Below are 25,779 nucleotides of genomic sequence, written 5' to 3' on the forward strand. Positions count from 1 at the left end.
GCTAGGTTGGCAGAAGCTGAGGCAGAGCAATGGGAGCTCACCCTAGCGTGGGGCTTTGAACCGTCGACCTTCTGATGGCAAGCCCAAGAGGCTCAGTGGTTTAGACCACAGTGCCACCTGCATCCTATAGTGCATTGCAGATGACTGGACTGGAAGATCCTTGTCGTCCCTTCCAGCTCCATGATTCTATGCTTCTATGATTAACCAGATCACCTGACACCTCATGTCACATGTTGAGTTTGTGTGTATGCCACTTTGAGAACGGTAAGAAGCCAACTCTCTTTAAAAGGTTTTTGAAGCTTTATTGAGTGCTACAATTTCAATTTGATGTACCGATACGCAGCACATGTGATTCATTGAATGGAGCAGTGTCTGTATGCTTCTGGGGCCTGCCCATCTTGTGTCGACGGCAACCATACTTGAAATTTCAGTAATCTATTGCAGACACGCTTTTGTGATAGCTCAGTTGGTTAGACCATGGTGCTGATAACACCAAGGTTGCAGGTTCGATCCCTGTATGGACCAGCTGCATATTCCTGCATTGCAGGGGGTTGGACTAGATGATCCTCAGGGTCCCTTCCAACTCTACAGTTCTATGATTCTATGATTCTATGATTTAGCGAGATGATTTCCAACCCCTCGCAGATCTGTAGTGATTTGATTTCATCCAGCCGATCCAAAATCAATAGAAGTGTTGGGTTCTATTTCTTGTAGGCCACCTTGTCTCCAAGTGGCTTCTTCTGGGTGGTTTTGGAAAGAAATTCACTGCTAGGCTTGCTTGTGCTAGGCGGCTCTCGTCTGCCTGAAACCACAACACAAACAAGATGCATCACTCTGTGAAAAACTCATGCAAATCATTATTTCTCATTGAATCCAATGCGGTTCACTAATTATTGTGTCACATTAGTCTGCTGGGCAGCTGTCTGGGAACAACGCAGCAAGCTAATAATTATTGAACAGGCTGCCAGCAGATTCCACGGTAGAACTTATAAATCATTTATTTAATGCTAATTCAATTATCCACAAGTTTTCTGGCAGCAAAGGCCAAGCAAAACATTCCAGCGCAACAATACCACACGGACAAAGCACATCGATTTAGGGTTTCAGAAGTGTTGCATCAAAATAGACCAGAAAAATACAGTGCCTGGAAGAATATTTGGGGTTCCAAAGATTGTAAATTCTTTTTCTGAAGCGCTGTTAACTTTCTGAACTTAAAAAACAAACAAATGAGCATTATTTGTAAGTGGGATCTGCTACAAAATGTTGCAGTGGAGAATGTAGCTGACTCCAGCTATCCCGTTTCACTCCATTTCCCCTCTTCTGAGTAATCAGTGCCCATTTTTGTGTGGCTCAGTCCTCCTTGGGCTATTTTGGCTCCTGCCCTTAGTATTTTTCTTTTTCTGCTTTTGAAAAGTATTCTTCTATGGTGAGGAAGCCACTTCCGAATTCAAGAGGAGGTGGTGTTGGGGGCTTCACGCCCTCTCCACGTGCACGGGGGCTGATCTGAGATCAGCCTTCACGCCGATTGAGAGAATACCCCGGTCGCATCATCCCCTAGCCAGCCAATCACCTGGTCGGGGGGCGGGGCATGGTTTGCCCTATATTACACTGAGGCGGCCAGGGATCTCCCTCTTTTAGTCGCCTCTGCTTCACCGGTTTCTCACCCTCCCGCCCTTCCAGTTTCCCTTCTTACCTTGCTAGGGACCTTGGTTGGTCGCCGTTGTGGGGCCTGGTAGGAATTTTTTCCACTTGGCAAATTGGCACCAGCCACTTGGTTTTTTACCTGCCTCGTAGCAAATCGTCACAACTACCTTGGCATTGGCAGTTAGGCATTGATATTGGTATGTAGATGAGGGGGGAGAGGAAGTGCCATCACCTCCCCCACAGGTCGAAGGGTAGTCCGGTGAAGGATTCCGGGGTGTGTGGCCCTGTCTGAAGCCTATGGAGGTTAGGGCCTAAGGCACGCTCCCAAGCGGTGACCCCGGGGGACTTCCTAGTTGATGTGCATCAGCAGGACTCCCCCGATTGGTGTTAACCCTTCCCTGACTTCAAGCAATCAGGCTGAAATCAAATAGTCAATAGGACCAATGCCTAAGCCAATACCACTCTTACCTGTAACCAATAAAGTTGTGACCATTTTTTGCCCATTAACCTAATTAACAATGTCTTGTGTCTTTATTTCCTTTGGGGGGGAGGCGGGAACTTGCCACACAAACCATAGAAAAGGACCTGTCTCCTGTTGCTACCACAGACCTCAACAGGAAATGTCAAGAAGAACAGCGTAGAACTTTGAACAATTTGCAATTCATCTTCAAGGTCATTGTCATGAATGTGTTGTTGTTCTTTTTAATGCTTTAGATGCTTTGGGCCTTTAAGCTTAAATATCACAATTGTTGGGGAGAAATAAATCAGACCATTCACATTCCACTGTGTGTGTATGAGCTGAAGTTTTCTTAAGTATAATTTACACTTCAGCACAGTGGTTTGTTATATTCTGAAAGCTTGGACTCCACCCCCCTCTTACAAGGATCATGAGAACGAACTTGAATTAGGCTGCAAACTGAATTAGTTCGCTTTGTAACAGGATGGACATGAACCAGAATTAGTGGGATGTGTTGGAAGTGAACTTTCGTATACAGAGGAACCTCGGAACGTAGTCTGTTCTGGAAGACCGTTCGACTTCCGAAACGTTCGACAACTGAGGCTTAATGGGTGGCCAGCCATTTCAACAGAGAAAATTGAGAAATGTGCCTCAGAAGCCTTTCGACTTCTGAGGCACATTCGAAAACGGAAGCAATTACTTCCAAGTTTTCGGCGTCTGAAAACCAAAACGTTTGGCTTCCGAGACGCTCAAAAACTGAGGTTCCACTGTACTAAAAGTCAGGATTCCCCCCCCCCCCCAGCCAAAACTCTCTGAAACTCAGTTCCGGCACCTCTCAGGTGGGCACCGCTGCCATTATAAGAGAGCAAGCGAGGCGTTCGTGGTGAGTTCAGGCACCCCTTTTTGCTAGGAAAAACAGCACTGCTAAAAGTAGAGTTGATGCAACCTTTCTGAACATCACTGCCCAAAGAGAGAAAAAGGTGTGTGTTCCACTGTACACTTACAGCTCAAGGTACTTTTGAGGGTTTTGATGTAAGCGGACCAGAATGAACATTCGGCCTTCTTCAGCCCTTTGTGGTTCTCAAAGGAAGCGGTAAATTCTTTATAGTTGTCTCCGTCAGCATCGGCTCGAAACATAGGCCAAGAGGATGCAACCCCAGTCATTTTTCTGGAGAATTTATAAGGGCCATTTGGGTTTCTGAAGAAAGAAAGAGGAACAGCTGTTAGGCATGTATCTATAATCTCATGACCATTATTTACAAATAATAATAATAATAATTAATAATAATAATAATAATAATAATAATAATAATAATAATAATAATATTTTTTATTTATACCCCACCCTCCCCGGCCAGAGCCAGGCTTAGGTCGACTAACACCAGTAAAATTACAGTAAAAACATAATGGGGGGGGGGACAATTTAAAATACAGGTTAAAATGCAATTTAAAATGCAGCCTCATTTTAAAAGTAGGTAGCCCACACAAGAGGGGGTCTGCAACAAAATGTTGCAGTGTAGATTAGATGGACTTTGTTCTGACCCAGCAAAGGAATTATGTTGTTCTGCTAAAGTTGTGCCTTACATGAATTCTCTCCCTGCAACAACGCCTTCAGGTGAGTCATCATTATCATTGTTTTCTCAGGTGGGGAGCAGTGGTTGAAGATGGATGGCAGAAGATCAACCACAGCTCAGATGGTTCATTCCAACAAGAGCAAAACAAAAACAGAAACCCTCATCCGAACAACATTGAAGAAGAAGAGGAGTTTGGATTTGATATCCCGCTTTATCACTACCTGAAGGAGTCTCAAAGCGGCTAACATTCTCCTTTCCCTTCCTCCCCCACAACAAACACTCTGTGAGGTGAGTAGGGCTGAGAGACTTCAGAGAAGTGTGACTAGCCCAAGGTCACCCAGCAGCTGCATGTGGAGGGGCGGGGACGCGAACCCAGTTCACCAGATTAGGAGTCTACCACTCTTAACCACTACACCACACTGGCTCTCTTGTTCTTGGCAGAATCATCTCTTCTTTGGCTAGTTCTTGGCAACAGTTTCAAGGGTGCAGGGAAGTTGTGTTTTATTTTGAGGACTCTGTGTAATCTGCCTCATCTTTCAACAGTTCCTCTTCCCTAGTACTCACTGGAAATTGTCAGGGTTCACCAGCAGCTCAGGTTTAAGAAAAGCAATCCTTTTGCCAATGAGCTGAGCTGTCTTGCAAAGCTTCAAGAGGAACTGTGAGACGGCTTGCACAGCGGAGCGTTTTGATGTACCCAGCTCAGCTTGCTGTTTACTGACAACAATACTACACAAGAAAACTTCCAGGAAAGCAAAACTGACAGAACAAAAGCTAGGATTGGGAAATCAGCTTTTGAACTGAGAAGCAGGTCTTGACTGACTGTAAAGTTTTTGCTCTTTTAATAACCATGAACTACTGATCTTGCTATATACCAGTGGGCGTCTCAAAAACACTTCTTGCCAAATTGCTGATTGGAGGCTTCTGTGGTGGCTTCCCTGCGTTTAAAGAGCAGCTTATTGGATGCCACAAATACACTGTCTGACAGTAACACAAAAAACCCTGCACAAACACTACGCAATAGAATTAAAGATCAATATGCCCCTCTCTTTTTCCCCAACCAGTGGCGAAGCTGCATGCTCCACTACCGGGGGCGGAGAGCAGGCAGGGATGTGGCTGGCTTCCCCCGGGGCGTGACACACATTTGGGGGGGCGTGGTGCGTGTCCGGGGGGGGGGGCGCCACGATGGCACCCTACCGGAATAGTGGTGCTGGGGGCAGTCCGCTCCCTCCGCACTCCCGTTCCTCCGCCAGCACCCCCAACCGCATAATGCAAATGACAACAGTGTCTCATCCTGGATGTAAACAAATGATGAAAAACACATATAGTGCAGAGACTATACGTATTTTTCTTTCTTTGTTAAACAAGGACATCTTTAACAAAAGCTTATTAGAAGAAGAAGAAGTGAGGTTCAGAAGCTTTGTTAGGGATGGAAAAACTGACCGCGCAGACACTTCCAAGTACAGTGGTACCTCTGGATGCGAACGGGATCTGCCCTGTTCGCATCCTGAAGTGAATGTAAGACGCGTCTGCGCATGCGTGGGTCAGGTTTCGCCACTTCCGCGCATGTGCGTGATGTCATTTTGAGCGTTTGCGCATGTGCGAACAGCGAAACCCGGAAGTAACACACTCCGTTACTTCCGTGTTGCCGCGGAGCGCAACCCGAAAATATTTATGCTGAAGCATATTCATCCCAAGGTATGACTGTAACAGAGTGCCTGGTGTGCCCTGGTCCACGGGGTCACAATGAGTTGGACACGACTAAACGGTTAAACAACAACAATGACTGTAACTCAATACACACCCAGATCTTATGAAGTTGGCTAGGAACTGCATGACCGTCAAGGAGAGGGTCTTCGCTTCCGGAGTATACTGGTTTTCGTACTGGGGATGGAAAGGCAGCCCAAAGGCATACTGGACATCAGGCAATAACTCCAGGCTTGAGCTTGAAAGAAAAATAAGGGAAGAGACTGGATGAAAAACAACAGCAGTGGTCTTATAGGATGGAGAAAGTGAGAAAACAGTTCCATGGTTAGAAGCTGCAGCTGCAGAAGACAAGGAGATGGCAGGAGACTGAACTCAAGTCATAGATTTGGCAAAGGATGTAGGAGAAAAGGAAGGAAATAATAATAATAATAATAATAATAATAATAATAATAATAATAATAATAATTTATTATTTATACCCCACCCATCTGGATGGGTTTCCCCAGCCACTCTGGGCGGCTTCCAACAGAATATTAAAATACAGTAATCCATCAGACATTAAAACATTAAAACATTAAAAGCATGATGTTGCAGGTTTTGTATCTTGGTGTGGACACACATGTGGGTGTTCACACCCCCCCCTTCCTGTGCTCTCCAGCAACAGGTATTAACAGTGCCAGATTTATGTATAAGCTAAACAAGCTATAGGGCCCCACTCTCTTGCCCCCCCCCAAAAAAATTAAAAAAACCTGGATGTACCTTTCCAAAATATAAGATAAAAAACAAATAAAATCTACATACAGCAACAGTGTTTTGTGTTGGGGAGGCTCCTGTGATGTAAGTAATGGGCCCTGCCTGCTAGCCTGCTCCCTAAAATATCACTGGTTTGCTCATTTCTATATATAGGGTGCCTACATTCTGCAGGGACTGGTTGCATGGCAACATGGGCAAATGGCTTGAGATACCTATGAGGTCCATAAATTACCATACAGCATATATTCAACACAAATGAAATATATTCAGAGTCGCAAAGTGATTTCATGCTCTTTATTCAGCTCATAGTGGTGAGGAGGAATGAATGAAAGTCCCCTCAAAGTATCTGCTTTATATACATTATTTACACAATGGGCTGCCCATGATTGGCTAATTCTGGAATTCTACTGTAAGCCAATCAGGTTGTGGATTCACTTCTATCTGGAGCATGATTGGGTGGTTCCTGCCAACCAATCATACTGCTGCATTGTTCTAGGACCAATCAGACTGCTGCATTCTGAATCCTATTGTTCTAGGACCAATCAGACTGCTGCATTTTGGATCCTATTGTTCTAGGACCAATCAGACTGCTGCAGTTTGGATCCTATTCAACTGAGTACATAACAACAAAAAACAGCAACAATTTGTCACTGACAAAGGACAGCTGGACATAGAAAGGGCCCCATTACTTCAGTAGCTTAGGACCTCATCAAACCTAAATCCGGCCCTGGGTATTAAGAAGCATCACTGTCTCCAACTGTGGAAGCAGAGCAGAGCCATCCTGGCTAGAAGCCACAGACAGCTTTTCCTCCGTCAATTTGTCTCATCCTCTTTTAAAGTCATCCAAGTTTCTGGCCACCACTGCCTTCTGGGGTGGGGGGAAATTCCATAGTTCAACCATGTGCTGTGTGAAGGACTTGGTCTGTCCTGAAGTTTCCAGACTGCTGCTTTGGAGTGGGAACATAACTTCAGCATCTCATCATAGCTTTCTCTGGTTCACTCTGGACCAGTGAGGCAGCTGGCTGAAGTGGACTGTGGTGCTGCGGCTGGACACCCTTAAGGGTGACATGTGTGCATGCAGGGTCTCCTGGTTTCTCCACAGCGAAGCATCCTGGCACCAGCCCCTCTTGGAGACTCTCACTTGACGCAACCCTTCCAGGAGCCGCAGGGACACCGATTCCCAACCAGGAGCCCCCTGCTCATGGCGCCATCCACCTCCAGTGCCCAGCAAGGGAAGGGCCAGTTTGGAGGCAAGGTCCCCTTGAGGAGTTGTTCCACCTGCCCTGATGGAAGTGAGGGGTGCCTGCCCAGCCAGGCTCTAACCTGGTGTCTCCCCTACTAACCCCCCCCCCCCCCAAGAAGCATTTGCTTCTTGTTCTGCCTTCCTTTTGCTGCTGCAGAGCTGGACCATAAAGAAGGCCGATTGCCGAAGAATTGATGCTTTTGAATTATGGTTCTGGAGGAGACTCTTGAGAGTCCCGTGGACTGCAAGAAGATCAAACCTATCCATTCTGAAGGAAATCAGCCCTGAGTGCTCACTGGAAGGATAGATCCTGAAGCTGAGGGTCAAATACTTTGGCTACCTCATGAGAAGAAAAGACTCCCTGGAAAAGACCCTGATGTTGGGAAAGATGGAGGGCACAAGGAGAAGGGGACGACAGAGGACGAGATGGCTGGATAGTGTTCTCGAAGCTACTAACATGAGTTTGACCAAACTGCGGGAGGCCGTGGAAGACAGGAGTGCCTGGTGTGCTCTGGTCCATGGGGTCACAAAGAGTCGGGCACAACTAAACAACAAGTTCCATATTGGCTCAGATTCTAAGGTGAGCACAAGGCTCCGCCATTCATCACAGCTATTTGTGAATGATGGCAAGTTGGCTACCCCTGCTCTAATTTAATCTCAAATATATTCCTAACTGCCTGCCCCCCAATCATAACAGAATTATGGTTTCCTTATGCTAAAAAAAAAAAAAGGAAAGGAAAGGAAAGCAAGATGACTTTACATGGTTGCAAAACAAAGTTTCCAGACTGCTGCTTTGGAGTGGGAACATAACTTCAGCATCTCATCATCGCTTTCTCTGGTTCATTTGACTTCTTTCTGAACAGCTGAAACCAAAACTATTTACAAGAGCAGCTAAAATGCAGAAGGCAAATACCTTAAGAGGTGAAATCATGCAGTGTTAAAGAGACAATGAGGTTTGGAAAGATTATGCAGCAATGAGAGAAAAATGCTTTGGTTAAGAAGTTATTATGATTATTGACTGGGAATGCCAGCCACTGATACCCAGGGGAAAAATCCCCAGGTTGAGGTAATGCCATAAGATTCATGCTCACTAAGGGAACGAGAAAAACTGGCCACATAATATGTTTTCTGCATTTTAAGAACCGGGTCTTTTAGTGTGGCAGCACCTACACTTGGGAACTCCCTGCCAATTGATAATCAGGCAGGCAACTTCACTGTACTCTTTTCAGCAGCTGCTAAACGCATTCTTACCTACCCAGATGTTCAGAAAGTTGACATGAGTTTTAAGACGTTTTTTAGTCTAGTGTTATTTCAACCTTTTGAAAGTTTTAAATCATTGCCATTAATTATCTTACCAATGATTTTATTGGTTTGTTGTTTTTTTTGCCACCGCTTTGAGGTTTTTGTTGGGTTTCGGTTTTGTTTTTTACAATAAAAACAATTTTTTTCTTCCCTTACAATTATTTGAAATTTCTTCCCTGCTTCCTCCCTGGGCAGCAAACACACAAGCAATAAAACATCTTAGAAAACGATTCCAGTACAGATGTGGACTGGATACCTATACAGGAAAGGATATCCTTTTTTTATTGATGAAACCTAATAAAGCCTCCATGTTCAGTCAGTGTACCCCTGAAAACTCAATCCAGAGACGAGCAGCAAGGAATCAACCTCAGCTTCTTCTTCCTCTTATTGTGTCTCTTCCCTGAGCTCTTGATGTGACCCGGCAAATCAGTTATTTTGACATAATTGCTGCGGTTACTTCTCTGAACAGACTTCTACTGTGGACAAACAAAACCGTCTCATTGTCAGTGCCCCCCCCCCTTCTATATCCCTGCTCCTATAGAAGCACTATTTGTGGCCGACATAACTGCAACACTCATGGAGTGAAGCAAGCCCATTATTGTTCAAGCAGAATGAGTGAGCTCTGATCCAGCCTAATCCCTGTCTAAACATTCAGAGTTGGGAAAATATGCTTTAATCTGGTTTCAGATCTCTTCAGCTGCTGGTAAATAATTTGCTTTCCAGATGCAATGTTATTATTGGTGCTTCAGGGGTAGGGCTAAGGACAGAAAGGCCCAAAATTGTGGTGTGTGTGTGTGAATATATTAGGGCTGCCATATATCTGGTTTTCCTGGACACATTCAGGATTCAGCCCACCGAAATTACATGGGAGGGGAAATTCTGTTAAGCAGTAAAATACCTGGGAAAACCAGGACATATGGCAACCCAGTGCAGCCTCCCCAACAGCTCCAGTTACAGTTCTTGTTGTTGTTGTTTAGTTGTTCAGTCATATCCGACTCTTCATGACCCCATGGACCATAGCACACCAGGCATTCCTGTCTTCCACTGCCTCCCGCAGTTTGGTCAAACTCAAGTTGGTAGCAAAAGATACTTTTACGTTTCTTTATTGTTTCCTGAACGTGTGGTCTCCCCGGCATGCTTTCTGCAGCACAATTAATCTGCTAAATACGCAACAATTTGAAGATGGCTATCATATCTCCCCTCAGTCTCCTCTTTTCCAGGCTAAACACACCCAGCTCCTTCAACTGTTCCTTATAAGGCTTGGCTTCTAGACCTTTGATCATCTTGGTCGCCCTACACTGCACATGTTCCAGCTTGCCGATCTCCTCCTTCAGTTGTGGTGCCCAGAACTGGACACAGCAATGTTCAGCAATAGTTTTTCCTCTGAGTGCATCAACTTTGCCTTCAACAATTTCAGCAACTACGCGCCCATGTTGAATAATGGCAAATCTTTCCCCGTTTTGATTCCCCATCAGTGGACTTCCTTCCCAAGGGAAGCAGACTCGGTGCCATTGCTATCTCTTTTTAGACATCAGGCGAAAACATTCTCACGGGTTTTAATTGGGAGGGTAGCTGGATATGCCAGTGGTCTTTTTTGTGCTCCTCAGTTCCTCTCCAAGAAGAAAGGGATGCCCAAAGGCACCATGGATCTTTGCAAAGACATTTAGAAGAGCCTTTGATCTCAGCCGCACATCTTTAAACGAGAAAGATTATGGTGTCTAGCCATCTGTGTTGTTATCAATGAGCAGTAAACAGAACAGCATATAAGCGGGACACCAAAACCATTTATATATGTGGATGGAATTCAGTTGTTCTCTTCATTTGTCCTGCCTTTCTCCCCCTCATCCTCCTCCCCCCCCCACACCTTTGGCCAAGTTTTCTGATAATACATATTAAGTAAATTACAAGGAGAAAGCAATAAAATCCCCTCTGCTTCCTGAGCTGCGTTGCTGTGGGTTTGGCAGCGCGGTGACCAAAGAACATCGAGGGCTAACAAGACGCTCAAGGCAAACACTGGATCAGCGGCTTATTCGGATATGTTTGGACACCAGACAACTTTTGATCCTGCTTTCGATAGGGAGGCAGATGGTGACTCCCTCCTTGCCAGCGCAACACAGATCTGATCCCTCACGCAATTACAATGAACAATAACAGGAACTGAGCAGGAAGAGCAGATCATCTCTCACGCACTGCGGACTTTGGAGGGAATCTTTACAGAGACTTTTCTTGGATACCATAGTACATGGGTAAGGAAACTAAGGCCCGGTGGCTGGATCCGGCCCAATCGCCTTCTAAATCCAGCCCACGGACGGTCCAGGAATCAGCGTGCTTTTACATGAGTAGAAGAAGAAGAGGAGGAGGAATTTGGATTTGATATCCCGCTTTATCACTACCTGAAGGAGTCTCAAAGTGGCTAACAATCTCCTTTCCCTTCCTCCCCCACAACAAACACCCTGTGAGGTGAGTGGGGCTGAGAGACTTCAGAGAAGTATGACTGGCTCAAGGTCACCCAGCAGCTGCATGTGGAGGAGCAGAGATGCGAACCCGATTCACCAGATTACGAGACTATCGCTCTTAACCACTACACCACACTGTCCTTTTATTTTAAATGCATCTCTGGGTTATTTGTGGGACCTGCCTGGTGTTTCACATGAGTAGAATGTGTCTTTTTATTTAAAATGCATCTCTGGGTTATTTGTGGGGCATAGGAATTCGTTCATTTCCCCCCCTTCAAAATATAGTCCATCCCCCACAAGGTCTGAGGGACAGTGGACCGGCCCCCTGCTGAAAAAGTTTGCTGACCCCTATAGCAAGTCCTGGTGAGCTATTTTTCTAGAAAAAGAGACTCCCCATGGACACCTGCCTTGTTCTCTTAGAATGACCGCTCCCCACATTAAATGGGGGGGTGCCTTTCGCGTGGTCGCGCACAGCCCCCCGGATCCCAGTGCGGCTCCCGGTAGTTCGGGCTGGCTTCACCTCCCCAGGCTGGATACCTGGAGGTCTCCGCCTACCTCAGCCAATTGCCCAATCCCGCCTGGGGAGGCGTTGCCAGGGGATTGGCCAGGTAGTGGGAGGGACGGCCCTGCCCACACAACAGAAGGTGAATATTCCCTGCAAAGCGCCAGTTGGCTCCAGAGCTTCTCCCACCCAGGTACGTGGGAGCTGCCACGTCATGTTGAAGGGCCGGAAAGGAATTTTCCTGCTTTGGCAGGTTTTGCCTTTGCCGTGGCAAAACGTCACAACTTTGGCGGTTTCAGGCCTTGGGCGGAATCCTTTAGTCTATCTTCTTAAATGGGGGGGGGGTAAAGCAGTGACTCACGCCCCCCTTGCGGCGGTGATCCCAGGGTTCCCCATTAAAGGGGTCTTGAGGGGAGGCATTGGCAGTAGACCAAGAGGTTGTCATTGCTCTCCCCTGTGACAGCAGTGAAACAGGGGGCAGGCTCTCTGCTTGAACATATGTTCTCCAGAGCCAGCCCAATCCCCACACGTTCTGGGGTCTCCCGGCTGGGGACTGGGAAGGATAAATGCCCAATGCCTGAGCCAAGGTCTCCCTAACACCTGAAACTTAATAAAGTAAAGGTAAAGGGACCCCTGACCATTAGGTCCAGTCACGGACAACTCTGGGGTTGTGGTGCTCATCTCGCTTTACTGGCCGAGGGAGCCGGCGTACAGCTTCCGGTCATGTGGCCAGCATGACTAAGCCGCTTCTGGCGAACCAGAGCAGCGCATGGAAACACTGTTTACCTTCCTGCCGGAGTGGTACCTATTTATCTACTTCTACTTTGACATGCTTTTGAACTGCTAGGTTGGCAGGAGTTGGGACTGAGCAACGGGAGCTCACCCCATCGTGGGGATTCAACCCGCTGACCTTCTGATCGGCAAGCCCTAGGCTCTGTGGTTTAACCCACAGCGCCACCCACGTCCCGAAACTTAATAAAGCTGTGGCCAATTTTAATCCCATAGCACGTTGTCTTGAATCATTATTCTGCTCGGGGGTCGCCTGGGGTTGGGGGGACACTGCCTGCCCACGCAATAGAGGTGCCGGGGTCCCGGCTGGGAAAAAAGCCCTGATGGTGAGAGGGACCATAAGTTCTGATGCAGTGTCAGGCAGCTTCCAATAACTGCAAAGCATAAAAACAGGAAGAGATGGCCAGGCCTGGAAGACCGTAGGCTAATCCACAGCTATGCTAAGAATGTGGATGTGGTCTGGAGGAGCTGCAGAAAACATTGCTGATATTTGGAAGACTTTGGAAGGGGCCAGAAAGATGGTGTGAAGAAGAGAAATCGCTTCTGGCTTCTTCACTACTGTAGCGTTAGAGAACCAGAGCCGAGCCAAGTCTGCTTACCTAGCTTTGACCTCATTTTCCTGAGTGCCAAGCCGCCTCCTGATTTCAGGGCTCTTTTGACACCGAATAAACATATATTTAGGCAAACCTAGAGAGCATCTTAAAAAGCAGAGACATCACCTTGCCAACAAAGGTCCGTATAGTTAAAGCCATGGTTTTCCCAGTAGTGATGTATGGAAGTGAGAGCTGGAGCATAAAGAAGGCTGATCGCCAAAGAATTGATGCTTTTGAAGTATGGTGCTGGAGGAGACTCTTGAGAGTCCCATGGACTGCAAGAAGATCAAACCTCTCCATTCTGAAGGAAATCAGCCCTGAGTGCTCACTGGAAGGACAGATCCTGAAGCTGAGGCTCCAATACTTTGGCCACCTCATGAGAAGAGAAGACTCCCTGGAAAAGACCCTGATGTTGGGAAAGATGGAGGGCACAAGGAGAAGGGGAGGACAAAGGACGAGATGGTTGGACAGTGTTCTCATAGCTACCAGCATGAGTTTGACCAAACTGCGGGAGGCAGTGGAAGACAGGAGTGCCTGGCGTGCTCTGGTCCATGGGGTCACGGAGAGTCGGACACGACTAAACGACTAAACAACAGCAAAATATATATTAAAACTGTTCCTAATGTCTCCCTTGTTATGCCCACCATGAGCTGAGCCTGTGCTTTTTCTTTCTGCTTTCTCTAGCCCTTTTCTCACAGAAAGTGAGTGCAAGGCGGGGGACTGTGCTTTTAGCTTCAGCCCCGTCCTCACACTGGTAGCACCGGCTATGGCAGGAGTTCAGCTGCAACCTCTGCAGAAGGGACCTTCCTCTTTTCTTTGGAGCCCAGCATGCGATTTAGAACTTCAGTTCAGGTTCTAAATCACGCAGCGAGCTTCCCAGCCACAACAGCAGATAATAATAATAATAATAATAATAATAATAATAATAATAATAATAATATTTGTACCCGGCCCATCTGGCTGGGTTTCTCTAGCCACTCTGGGCAGCTTCCAACAAAGATTAAAAATACATTAAAATGTCACACATTAAAAACTTCCCTGAACAGGGATGCCTTCAGATGTCTTCTAAATGTCAGGTAGTTGTTTATCTCTTTGACATCTGATAGGAGGGCATTCCACAGGGCAGGTGCCACTACCGAGAAGGCCCTCTGCCTGGTTCCTTGTAGCTTTGCTTCTCGCAAAGAGGGAACCACCAGAAGGCCCTCAGCGCTGGACCTCAGTGTCTGGGCAGAACGATGGGAGTGGAAACGCTCCTTCACGTATACTGGGCCGAGGCCGTTTAGGGCTTTAAAGGTCAACACCAACACTTTGAATTGTGCTCGGAATTGTGCTGGATAAGACCAGAGCGATCAAGTCTCTTCTCCTCCAAACGACTGCCCAAGAAAGGTGTGTCTTCAAACAGGCTACTAAAATTATAAAGAGATGGGGACCTCATTGGGGAGACAAGGACCTGCCCTGGAAGAGGCACTTTTTTGGGCTGCCACACCAGGTAGCCCTCATCTACTGCATGGAGTGGTCAATATGGAAGAAGATGTTCCTGGAGATATTTGGGCCCCAAGCCATTTAGGCTTTAAACAATCAAGTAAGCACCTTCAATCCTACCTGGGAAACAACTGGAAACCCATGCAGCTGTTTTTAAGTGATGGGTAATATGTTCACAGGGATGCAGGTGGTGCTGTGGGTTAAACCACAGAGCCTAGGACTTGCCGATCAGAAAGCATCATGCATAGGTCTATGGATACCATAACCTCTCACATGTTGAGTCCCAAAATCGTAACGCGCATCTTCCCAGCTGGGCTCCCATGCGAGTCACATGACCCACATAAGATGACAGAACCCAAAAGACACATGAGAGCATAGCACCCCAACACGTGCATTTTGGAGCACCACACAAAGTAGCTTTTTGGGGCAAGATCTCAGCACCCAAAATAGCCACTGCACTCTCATAGGGAAAAATGTTGAGAACTAGATATCAGGGGAAAGGCTTCTAGTCCAGCGTCCTCCCTGACCAGCTAGTTTCCTTTCATGGGTAGGAGTGGGGGATAAATTTTAACACAAGCCTACGTAACTCACAGGGATGCGGGTGGCACTGTGGTCTATACCACAGAGCCTAGGGCTTGTTGATCAGAAGGTCAGCGGTTCGAATCCCCACGACGGGGTGAGCTCCCGTTGCTCGGTCCCAGCTCCTGCCAACCTATCAGTTTGAAAGCACGTCAAAGTGCAAGTAGATAAATAGGTACCACTCCGGAGGTAAGGTAAATGGTGTTTCCGTGTGCTGCCCTGGTTCACCAGAAGCGGCTTAGTCATGCTGGCCACATGACCCGGAAGCTGTATGCTAGCTCCCTTGGCCAATAAGCGAGATGAGCGCCGCAACCCCAGAGTCATCCGCGACTGGACCTAATGGTTAGGGGTCCCTTTACCTTTAATATGTTCACAGTCTGCTGCCCCACCAGCATTCTTGCTGGAGAACCTGGAAAAAGCAGATGATGGGAAAGACCTCTGCCTGCTCCGAGGTCTTGACAAAGTCACTGCCAGTCACACCAGACAACTCTAAACTAGAAGAGCCAAGTGTCTGATTCAGTAGAAGGCGGCTTCCTATAATTGTGCAAAAGCAGCAGAGGAGGAATGGGCAGGGGGTGTGTGTGCTAAAAAATTTGTTTTAAACACAGGAAGCAATAGAAAGAGAAAGTAGAGAGGCCTCGTTTTCATCCAGTTATTTTAGCTGAGTGACTCCACATTCAAACCACGATGCAAAGGAACGGAAGCTGAGCACACCTGGTTCCTTCTTGCACCCTCAGCCTGGGGGCACATTGCTAACCAGATGCAAATATATAACACAGCCCGAAACACCAAAAGACTCAGAGAAAAGGAATAGAAAAGGACTGGAATGCAGTACCGATAGTTGTTGCTGTTTGTAATCAGTTACCGTATTTTTCGCTCAATAAGATGCACCAGACCACAAGCCGCACCTAGTTTTTGGAGGAGGAAAACAAGAAAAAAATATTCTGAATCTCAGAAGCCAGAACAGCAAGAGGGATCGCTGTGTAGTGAAAGCAGCAATCCCTCTTGCTGTTCTGGCTTCTGGGACAGCTGCGCAGCCTGCATTCACTCCTTAAGACGCACACACATTTTCCCCTACTTTTTAGGAGGGAAAAAGTGAGTCTTATAGAGCAAAAAATACGGTAATTACCAGCTTGCACGACTTTCAGATACAGCCCAAATCAAACTCTTGTCCTTCTTACCTAGACCATTGTGAAAGTGACAGGGCAGGGATGGGGAACCTTAGGGCTGGGGGATGGCAAATGTGGTCCTCCAGACCTCTCAAGTCACATCCTTTTCCCAGTCATTTTCCTTATCAGTTTTGATTGTTTTGAGCATTTTTGGCAGGTTGGAATGTGCCCCTGGACTCTGATATTTCATTTTGCTCGCCTGGATGAGCGACAGAGAGGAGACCCTAGCTTACTGCAGAGGTTGGGTCATGGATGCTTTAGTTGAGATTCCTGCATATTGCATACCCTCCAAGATTTCTCCAATGAAAATAGGGATGTCCAATTCCATAATGATAATTTTACTTTTTATACCCCACAAAGCTTACTGGGTTGCCCCAGCCACTCTGAGCGGCTTCTGCCATATATAAAAAAATAATAAGCATTAAATTTTTTTTTAAAAAAAACCTTCCCTATACAGGATTGCCTTCAGACGACTTGAGGGTCAGATAACTCCATACCCTCCAACATTTCTCCAATGAAAATAGGGACGTCCTAAGGAAAAGCGGAACATTCAGGGATGAAATAAGAAACAGAGCTGGCTTCTCTAAATCAGGGACATCTCTGAAAAATAAGGACACTTGGCATTGCAGGGGGTTGGACTAGATGACCCTTGGGGTAGTAGTAATAATAATAATTTATTATTTATACCCCACCCATCTGTCTGGGTTTCCCCGGCCATTCTGGGGAGCCCCCAACAGAATATTAAAAACACAATAAAACATCAAACATTAAAAACTTCCCTAAACAGGGCTGCCTTCAGATGTCTTCTAAAAGTCAGGTAGTTGTTTATTTCCTTGACATCTGATGGGAGGGCATTCCACAGGGCGGGTGCCACTACTGAGAAGGCCCTCTACCTGGTTCCCTGTAACCTCACTTCTCGCAGCGAGGGAACCGCCAGAAGGCCCTCGGAGCTGGACCTCAGCGTCCGGGCTGAACGATGGGGGTGGAGACACTCCTTCAGGTATACTGGACCGAAGCCGTTTAGGGCTTTAAAGGTCAGCACCAACACTTTGAATTGTGCTTGGAAACATACTGGGAGCCAATGTGGGTCTTTCAGGACTAGTGTTATATGGTTTCAGCGGCCACACCAACCTCCCAACTCTATGATTCTATAATTCTATTAAAGGTGTGTTTTAAGAGAGAGAACAGTTCTGAATGTGAATTTTCTTTTAAGAAAAATGAAGATTAAATGAGAAATGGATAGGAATGGATTTATGGGAGTATTTATGTGTCATCATCGTCGTCAACAACAGCAGCAATGATCATGGATCGAAAGTAAGAATGAACTGTGCATCCCTAGATCCATGAAAACAGAACTCTGTCCATGCTCTTACCTGCTCAGGGAGGACGTGTCTGGAACATGGTACATGAAGACTTGCCCTCTGCCATTGCCAGCCCAGTGACGAGCCATATCTATTGTGGGGCAAATGATGAACTGGTCCCTGAGAAACGGCAAAAGAAAACGATGCTATGGTCAAGAAACAATGGCCAAATGACAACAAGTTGCAACGAAGGTGCCTCAAATAGGGAAAGGAAGGAGATATGTACAGAGAGACCTCATAACAGCGGACCAAGTTAACAATACAAAGACTAAGCAGCGCTGCTGAAACTTGCAAACTTCCTTTTATCCCATTATTCAAAAACAACAAATAATTAACTTGCACAAATCTTATACAATCAAATAACCACTCTTTTGTTTTGCTGAAACAAATCTGTTTATATAAAAAGAGTGCCGCCAAAAAAGGAGGGAGGGGGGAACAATTAGGGAAAAGCTATTTTAAGTATCTTTCTCTTTGCTTTGGGACAGAGAGCCCATCATGGGAGAAGGTTTAGACCAGTTGTTTATTATTATTATTATTATTTTCTTCAAATTTCCCCAGAGACACTCCCCTCCCCCCCCAAAAAAAGCACATGATGGAAACCTGCATTCCCATTCATACACCACAGGTGCACATCTGTAAAACACATTCTTAACGAAGTTAACGACCCACAAGTTAGTATAAACCTTTGGAACTGGTCTTTGTTTCTTTTCTGGAGTATTTGCGAATGAAAACAAAGCTCCACTGTTCTCCCGCAAAGGTGTCTCTGTGCTTTGTTCCACCTGCTGGTCTTAAATTGTGAGCCGCTTTTTTCCCCATAAGGGCAACACGCCATGCTCTCTTGCATCAAGAATCCAGCTGCATGCAGGAAAGCTCACCTGGGACTGCACAGTGAGAAGATTCATAGGCCAGACTCCCTGGGCTTTAATTTTACCCACCACTATTGATCTTCCCTTGCAATCTTCCAGTTGAATGCTTGTTTTTGTTTTAGGGTCTACTCATTGCACACATGGAAACCGCCAGGACTCAAAGGACTCATATTCTCTGCTCTTTTTAAAATGGAAAAACCTAGCATCTATCTATGTATCTATCCATCCATCCATCCATCTATCATCTATCTATCCATCCTTCACCAATCTATCTATATCTATATATATATATATCCATCTACCTATCCATCCATCCACTCACCCACCTATCCACCTACCTATCTACCTATCTTCCTATCATCTATCTCTCTATCTATCATCTATCTATATCTATCCACCTACCCATCCATCCATCATCTATCCTTCACCAATCTATCTCAATCTCTATCTCTATCTATCCATCCACCTACCTACCATCTATCATCTATCTATCTATCATCTATCTATCTATCATCTACCTACCTATCTATATCTATCTCTCCACCCACCCACCCACCCACCTATCCATCCATCATCTATCTATCCATCTATTCACCAATATATCTATATCATCTATATCTATATCATCTATATCAATATCTATATCTATCTATATCATCTGTCCATCTATCCATCCATCCATCCATCCATCCATCCATCCAACCTTTCCATTCATTCAGCTCTTCAGAACAAGACCTATTGGTGCTTCCCTTGCTGAACAATGTTCACAGAGGTCATCTGTCTCTGCAAACCCCACTTCTGGCAGGGAGCTGCATATTCGTCCTCCCCACACATGACATCATGCATGATGGGGCAGGTGGGAGAGACTTAGCCAAATGGGGAGACCTATTTAGCCCTGTGGGTTCCCCATCCCTCCTCTACAGCAACCTTCCTCCTCCTTAGGGTCCTAGGCGGACTATGACTCCCATCATCCCTGACCAAGGTGGATGGGGCTGGTGTGAGCGACATTTGGGGACCAAAGGTTTGGGAAGGCTGCTTCATGGTATGCTTCTTCCTTTGCCTTCCTTTGTAAAGTTGGGAGGGAGAGCTCTGCTGGAGAAACACAAGATATCTGTTCTTTCCTACATGTTCCTGAGAAATAATCTGAGGCTTCCAAAATGTTCATTTAACAAACACTGCAAAACCACAGGGTTGACTAACCACCTCATGATGTTTAGCAACGACAGGAAGCCATTCCAATTTTTAACAAGTGATGCTCTTGTTCCTGGGAGCCAGATGTTTTGTGCTACAACCCCCACCGGCCATGCTGTCGGGGACTGATGGCAGTTTTAGTCTAAAACATCTGGAGGGCAACAGATTGCAAAAGGTTGGTGAAGACCATGATGAGCTAGGCAGATGAATGGCAGAGAGCACAGCTTCCTGCGATTTGGGTGAAGGCCATAACTCATCTCTGGCATCCAAAGGTGGGACTAAGAAAGAATCCCATCTGAAATCCTAGTAAGTTCAGACCATACTGAGCTAAATGAACCAATGGTCTAACTCAGTTTAAGGCTGCTTCCCTGACATCTGAGAGTAAGAAGTCTCTTGCATCACCATTCAAAGCATTGATGGATTTACTGGGCCTAGGCCAGGGGTCAGCAAGCTTTTTCAGCAGGGGGCCAGTCCACTGTCCCTCAGACCTTGTGGGGGGCTAGACTATATTTTGAAAAATATATATGAATGAATTCCTATGCCCCACAAATAACCCAGAGATGCATTTTAAATAAAAGCACACATTCTACTCATGTAAAAACACCAGGCAGCCCCCACAAATAACCGAGAGATGCATTTTAAATAAAAGGACACATTCTACTCTTGTAAAAACATGCTGATTCCCAGACCGTCCGTGGGCCCAGTGGCATAGCGTGGGGGGTGCAGGGGGGGCCGGCCGCACTGGGCGCAACATCTGGGGGTTAGGGTTAGGGGGCGCAAATCCACAGGTTAGGGGGTGCAAATTACTTGCCTTGCCCCGGGTGCTGACAACCCACGCTACGCCACTGCGTGGGCCAGATTTAGAAGGCGATTGGGCCGGATCTGGCCCCCCAGCCTTAGTTTGCCTACCCATGGCCTAGGCCAAACCAGGAGCCAATGGCTCATGTAGTTGCTGAAACAATTGTCCCTTGCTTGGTGAGACTCAGCCATAATTGCTACCTCTAAAGTCCCATGGTCTGGTCTGAAGGCGCAGGAGACCATCGCCTTGCTGCTAATAAGCAGGTATGGGTCTGGTCAGCACCTGGATAGGAGATCACCTTGGAACCACATGAACACTGCCTTCTACTCCAAGATGCAAGAAAGGTGGGATACAAATGTAAGAAAATACAGGAACAATTTTAAGGAGCAGGGGCATAATGTCCCAGACATCCACAAAGCGTGTTCTCACTAATAGAGAGCACGTGTTGCGGTGGGGTCTAGCAGGCCACCCCACTGTTGCTGGGCTGATCTGTTTGGATGGCCACAGGCTATGATTGGGTGCGTGTGTTTCTGGGGAGATTTTGATGTTGCCAATTTGTGGGTTGGGCGAAAAGGTTTTAAATACTGGGCACGCTCTTTTGAGTGTCCTCTTTTGCTGCATGCATTGGATCACCCGCCAACCCTCCCTGAAATGGGGATTTTGTGCTTGACCTTGCTATGCCTGTCACGGGGTCGCCTGCTTTTGGGACAGGGGCCTGGTAGGAATTTTGTCCATTTGGCTGATTGGCTGGAGCCATTTGGTTTTTGCCTACAGTATAGCAAATTGTCACAACTTGTAAGGTTCGCGGTTAGGCATTGGTTAAAAAATTGGTTGGTGGAGGAGTAAGTGCCTACCCCTCCAATGCTGCTGCTCTGAATTCTGTTAAAGGAATCTGGGGGCTTGCCATGCTTTCGTCCAAATCCCTGGCATGGGACTTGGGCCGCGCAAGCCCCTGGGAGCGTGCGGGGAGAGGTGAGGGTCTGGTGCCCAGCTTAATTTCTCCCCAATATTGTTTTCCCTGACTGGCTTTCACTGGAATCTGGAAGTCAGTTCTGTCCCTGGGCGGGGGGACAGATAGTCAGAACCAATGCCTAAGCAACCACTCACAGTTATGTATTTAAATAAAGTTGTGGCCAAAAAACCTTAAACAAAAATTACGTGTGATGTGTGAGTTATTGGGGTGGCTTGGGGACCTCAACACGAAACATTCCTCCCAGATTTCATTCGTCCTTAGCATGTCACTGTTGTTCACGTGCAGATGTTTCCTGCGGTGACCCAGACACTTCCAACAACTCTCAACCCATGTTTAAAACATTAGGAGGTTTACAATGTTGCTGATCTGCTTGTTAGAGAAGGGAGCCACTAGCATGAAAAGCAGAACGACAAGTGTTCAGCTTCAAAAGAGTGATGGACTTTGTAACGTGTGCAGAAAAGGTTCTCTGCATCTCAGCGGCTTTTCTGATTTGTGGAAAAGTTGCGCTGCAAAGGAAGGCTAGGAACTGACATGCTGGAGAGTGCGGGTGAGCTGGTTTCTTATTATTAAGGACCTATATGGGGAACTGGCCAAATTTAAACCTGCGGAAACCACACAGGAGTGGCTTAAGAAAATGAAAGAAACACTCATAAACCACAAGACACGGCATGCAGGGGCTACAACTTAACCGCTCAGACCTCCTTCTTGCTGTTTATAACCTCATCTCATGTTTGCTAGAAGGATTGCAACCCACAATTCAAAACCGGACTATCTATCTAAGGACTTTTTTCTTTGTTAAAACCTCTTTCGTCTTCCATCCACACGCATAGGAACAAGTCAGGAACCCCATCTCAAGTTTGACCCCACTATAAGGTAAAGGGACCCCTGACCGTTAGGTCCAGTAGCAAACGACTCTGGGGTTGCAGCGCTCATCTCGCTTTATTGGCCGAGGGAGCCAGGGCACAGCTTCTGGGTCATGTGGCCAGCATGACTAAGCCGCTTCTGGCGAACCAGAGCAGCGCACGGAAACGCCGTTTACCTTCCCACCAGAGTGGTACCTATTTATCTACTTGCACTTTGACGTGCTTTCAAACTGCTAGGTTGGCAGGAGCTGGGACCGAGCAACGGGAGCTCACCCCATCGCTGGGATTCGAACCACTGACCTTCTGATTGGCAAGCCCTAGGCTCTGTGGTTTAGACCACAGCGCCACTTGCATCCCTGACCCCTCTATAGTGAGTAGCAAACACACAATGTGATGGTGGCATCTCGACATCAACACACTGTGTGTTTTGCTCCCCACCACTCAATTGTGGCAGTCAACAATGGGGAACAGATGGGGCAGGGGAAATACACAAGCTACCAACCTAAAAATGAGCATGAGCCCTAATTTCCCACTTACCAGGTGGCACTCCCAACTTCATTTACAATGATCCTAAACAGAAAGAGAGAGAGAGAGAGCAAGAAAGACAGAGAAATGGAGAGCCTGTTGCCTTCCAGATGTTTTGGACTACAATCCCATCAGCCACAGCCAGCACAGCCAGTGGTCATGGATAATGGGATTTGTAGTCCAATGCCATTCCTGACTGGGGTTGATGGAGTAATACAACATATGGAACATCACAAGTTCCTCACCACTGGGAGTGGAGTGTAAGGATGGTGAACATCCAGATGTTGTTGGATTCCAACTCCCATCAGGCCCAGCCAGCATGGCCAATGGTCATGGATGATGGGAGTTGTAGTCTAACAATATCTGGAGGGCCGCAGGTTCCCCATCCCTAGCTGAAAATGGGTTTTCTGTGAACGTTTGTTTTCTCCTGAAGTAGTGGCTTCTAACTGCAGGGAAACCGAAAGGACTAGACTGGGAACCACCAGCATCACGTGGAAAGGAGCAGAAGTGAACAGAACAAGCCAGTTTTGCTGCGGTGGCTGACTAAAAAGCTGCAAAATGTACACAGAAAAGCGGGGTTGCTACGCTCTGGGTGCACATGCCTTGCAGACTTTCCATGCCTGTTTAACCCCCTTCAAGGCCAAGACCACAGTAGCTGGTGGTGCTGGCCTACTGTGGTACCCAATTGTGCACAGCACTGACGAGCTTGTGCCCATGCCGTCACAACCCCCTCTTTGCCCTCATCTATCAAAGTAGTTTATCAGCCTTTTAAACTCAATTCAAACAAATCAAGGACACAGGTGGTCTCTTGACTACTTAAACTTCTAAGCGTTGGATTGCTCTATAGCAGCGGTTCTCAACCTGTGGGTCCCCAGATGCTGTTGGACTACAACTCCCATCATCCCTGAGCTCTGGCCTTGCTAGCTAGGAGTGATGGGAGTTGTAGTTCAACAACATTGAGAAAGGCTGCTCTACAGCGAGGGAAAAACCACAGTGAAATTCCCTTTTGATATACATTTGCATGTGCTGCAAATGGGTATTAAGCTAGTGAAATCCTAATAGCGAACTTGTTCTTCAAGTGTGGTTCATTATGTAGTCAAAGCTGCCTTCCCACCACACAAAGGAGCTTCCAGCAGGTCCAAGGGGAACCTTAGCAGAAAAATAAAACAACTTTAGATTGGGGAAAAAAGGGGAAGCTTGGAACCTAAAGGGCTTTGAAGACTGAGCATGCTCAGCGGTCATAGAACTCTGGCTGGCTATTGAGAAGATGGACAGAAACCAGAGAGGGGGATGGAATGGAGTGTATTGCAAAAGGGTCTGGCTGGCTGGCTGGCACTCTGAACAGGAATGCTCCACACTGCCATGTTTTTGCAGGTCTCCTTTGTAAAGAGTCATCGCTTGTTGTGAGAAAACATTTTGTTGGTGAGGCTTTTCTCCACTGCCTTTAAAAACAGAAAATGGCATCCGAGCACCGCAGAAGAGTTTCTCACCGTGTGGCGTTCTCCAAAGCCCTGGAGAACGAGGCATACTCGGTGGAGGAGTGCGTCAGGGAATAAAACCAGGTGGCTGCATCCAGAACGGCAGGATCGGCGTCTTCTCCGCCCAGGGAGTTTTGGAGAGCTTGATAAAAGGCCACCTTACTGTTGACACGGCCTTGGCTTACTTCGAATCGCTAGGTGAGAAGGAAAATGGGATTCAGAAGAACTCAGGAGCAGAGCTTATACATTCAAAAAAAACCCAAACAGGCCGGCTGCTTCCTTCCTTCCTTCCTTCCTTCCTTCCTTCCTTCCTTCCTTCCTTCCTTCCTTCCTTCCCTGAAGTCTAATCATGCAAGGAAGGTGGACAGAAACACCTTAGTTTGCACATGTAGAAATCTCTCTGCCGATATTCAGTGTCTGCATGACTTTTCAGAGAATAAGCTGCTTGGTTTTGCTATTTTAGTCGAGAGAAAACCGCCCTCTTAAAATAAGCAGGTGGTATTCAGCGCTGGGAAGCAGGTGGAGCTGTGGGTTAAACCACAGAGCCTAGGGCTTGCCGATCAGAAGGTCAGTGGTTCAAATCCCCGCGATGGGGTGAGCTCCCATTGCTTGGTCCCTGCTCCTGCCAACCTAGCAGTTCGAAAGCATGTCCAAGTACAATTAGATAAATAGGTACTGCTCCGGCGGGAAGGTAAATGGTGTTTCTGTGCGCTGCTCTGGTTCGCCAGAAGCGGCTTAGTCATGCTGGCCACATGACCCAGAAGCTGTTCGCCGGCTCCCTCGGCCAATAAAGCGAGATGAGCGCCGCAACCCCAGAGTCGGCCACGACTGGACCTAATGGTCAGGGGTCCCTTTACCTATTCAATGCTAGCCTTGCTCTGAACAGATCCGTTGAAGTTAATTGACATGGCTAACTCGGGTTCGTTAATATCAATGGGTCTACTCTGAGTAGGGCATTGTGAAACACAACCAAATGGCTCAGATTCAACTAACCTGGCATGCTAGGGAAAGCCAGGGGAAGAGCAATGAGGCTTTCCACCATTCTCCGGCCCCCGGGGGGACCTGTACCCCCCCAAATATGTTCTGAAGGGTCAGGAGAACTTCCCAAACAACACACAGGGGGGGGAGACGAGGGCTAGTTCCACCCAGCAAGCAGAAACGCTTGTGGAGCCAGAACGGTCGGAAGACCATGGCACTGAATTCCCCACAATGTCTATAAATTGTCACCTATACTGAGATATGTGCTCAGTTCAGGCTTAAGAAGAAACCACAATTTCCTGCTTATGTGGACAGGTCACACTGCTGACACAGGCAAATAAAAAGGTCGTTTTTAACAGCCAGTGGAAAGCACGCTGCTGTAAGCTCCTGCCGTAACTCAGAGGAAAGATCTTTCCACAGGCCAGGCACTACCACCGAGAAGGCCCTCTTCCAAAATGCCATAAGATCCACCTCTACAGATTGCACTGCCACTAACAG

At 46.9% G+C, this 25,779-nt stretch overlaps 1 protein-coding gene across 1 annotated transcript in view; it reads right to left on the reverse strand.

Annotated features, from left to right (window-relative positions):
• Window positions 1–281: 281 nt before the first annotated feature.
• The window catches only part of TG (thyroglobulin), a 175,230-nt gene continuing 149,732 nt past the window's right edge, over window positions 282–25,779 (reverse strand). The window contains exons 43-48 of the mRNA XM_083450285.1: window positions 24,316–24,497; window positions 17,621–17,728; window positions 5,477–5,617; window positions 3,106–3,299; window positions 613–802; window positions 282–455 (exon numbers count right to left, since the gene is read on the reverse strand). Coding sequence (XP_083306411.1) covers window positions 702–802; window positions 3,106–3,299; window positions 5,477–5,617; window positions 17,621–17,728; window positions 24,316–24,497 — 726 coding nt within the window. The 3' untranslated portion in view covers window positions 282–455; window positions 613–701. The remainder of the gene's footprint in view (window positions 456–612; window positions 803–3,105; window positions 3,300–5,476; window positions 5,618–17,620; window positions 17,729–24,315; window positions 24,498–25,779) is intronic.

Source organism: Podarcis tiliguerta (genome assembly GCF_965153285.1).
Source record: "Podarcis tiliguerta genome assembly, chromosome: 7".
In the NCBI taxonomy this organism is placed as follows: Eukaryota; Metazoa; Chordata; class Lepidosauria; order Squamata; family Lacertidae; genus Podarcis; species Podarcis tiliguerta.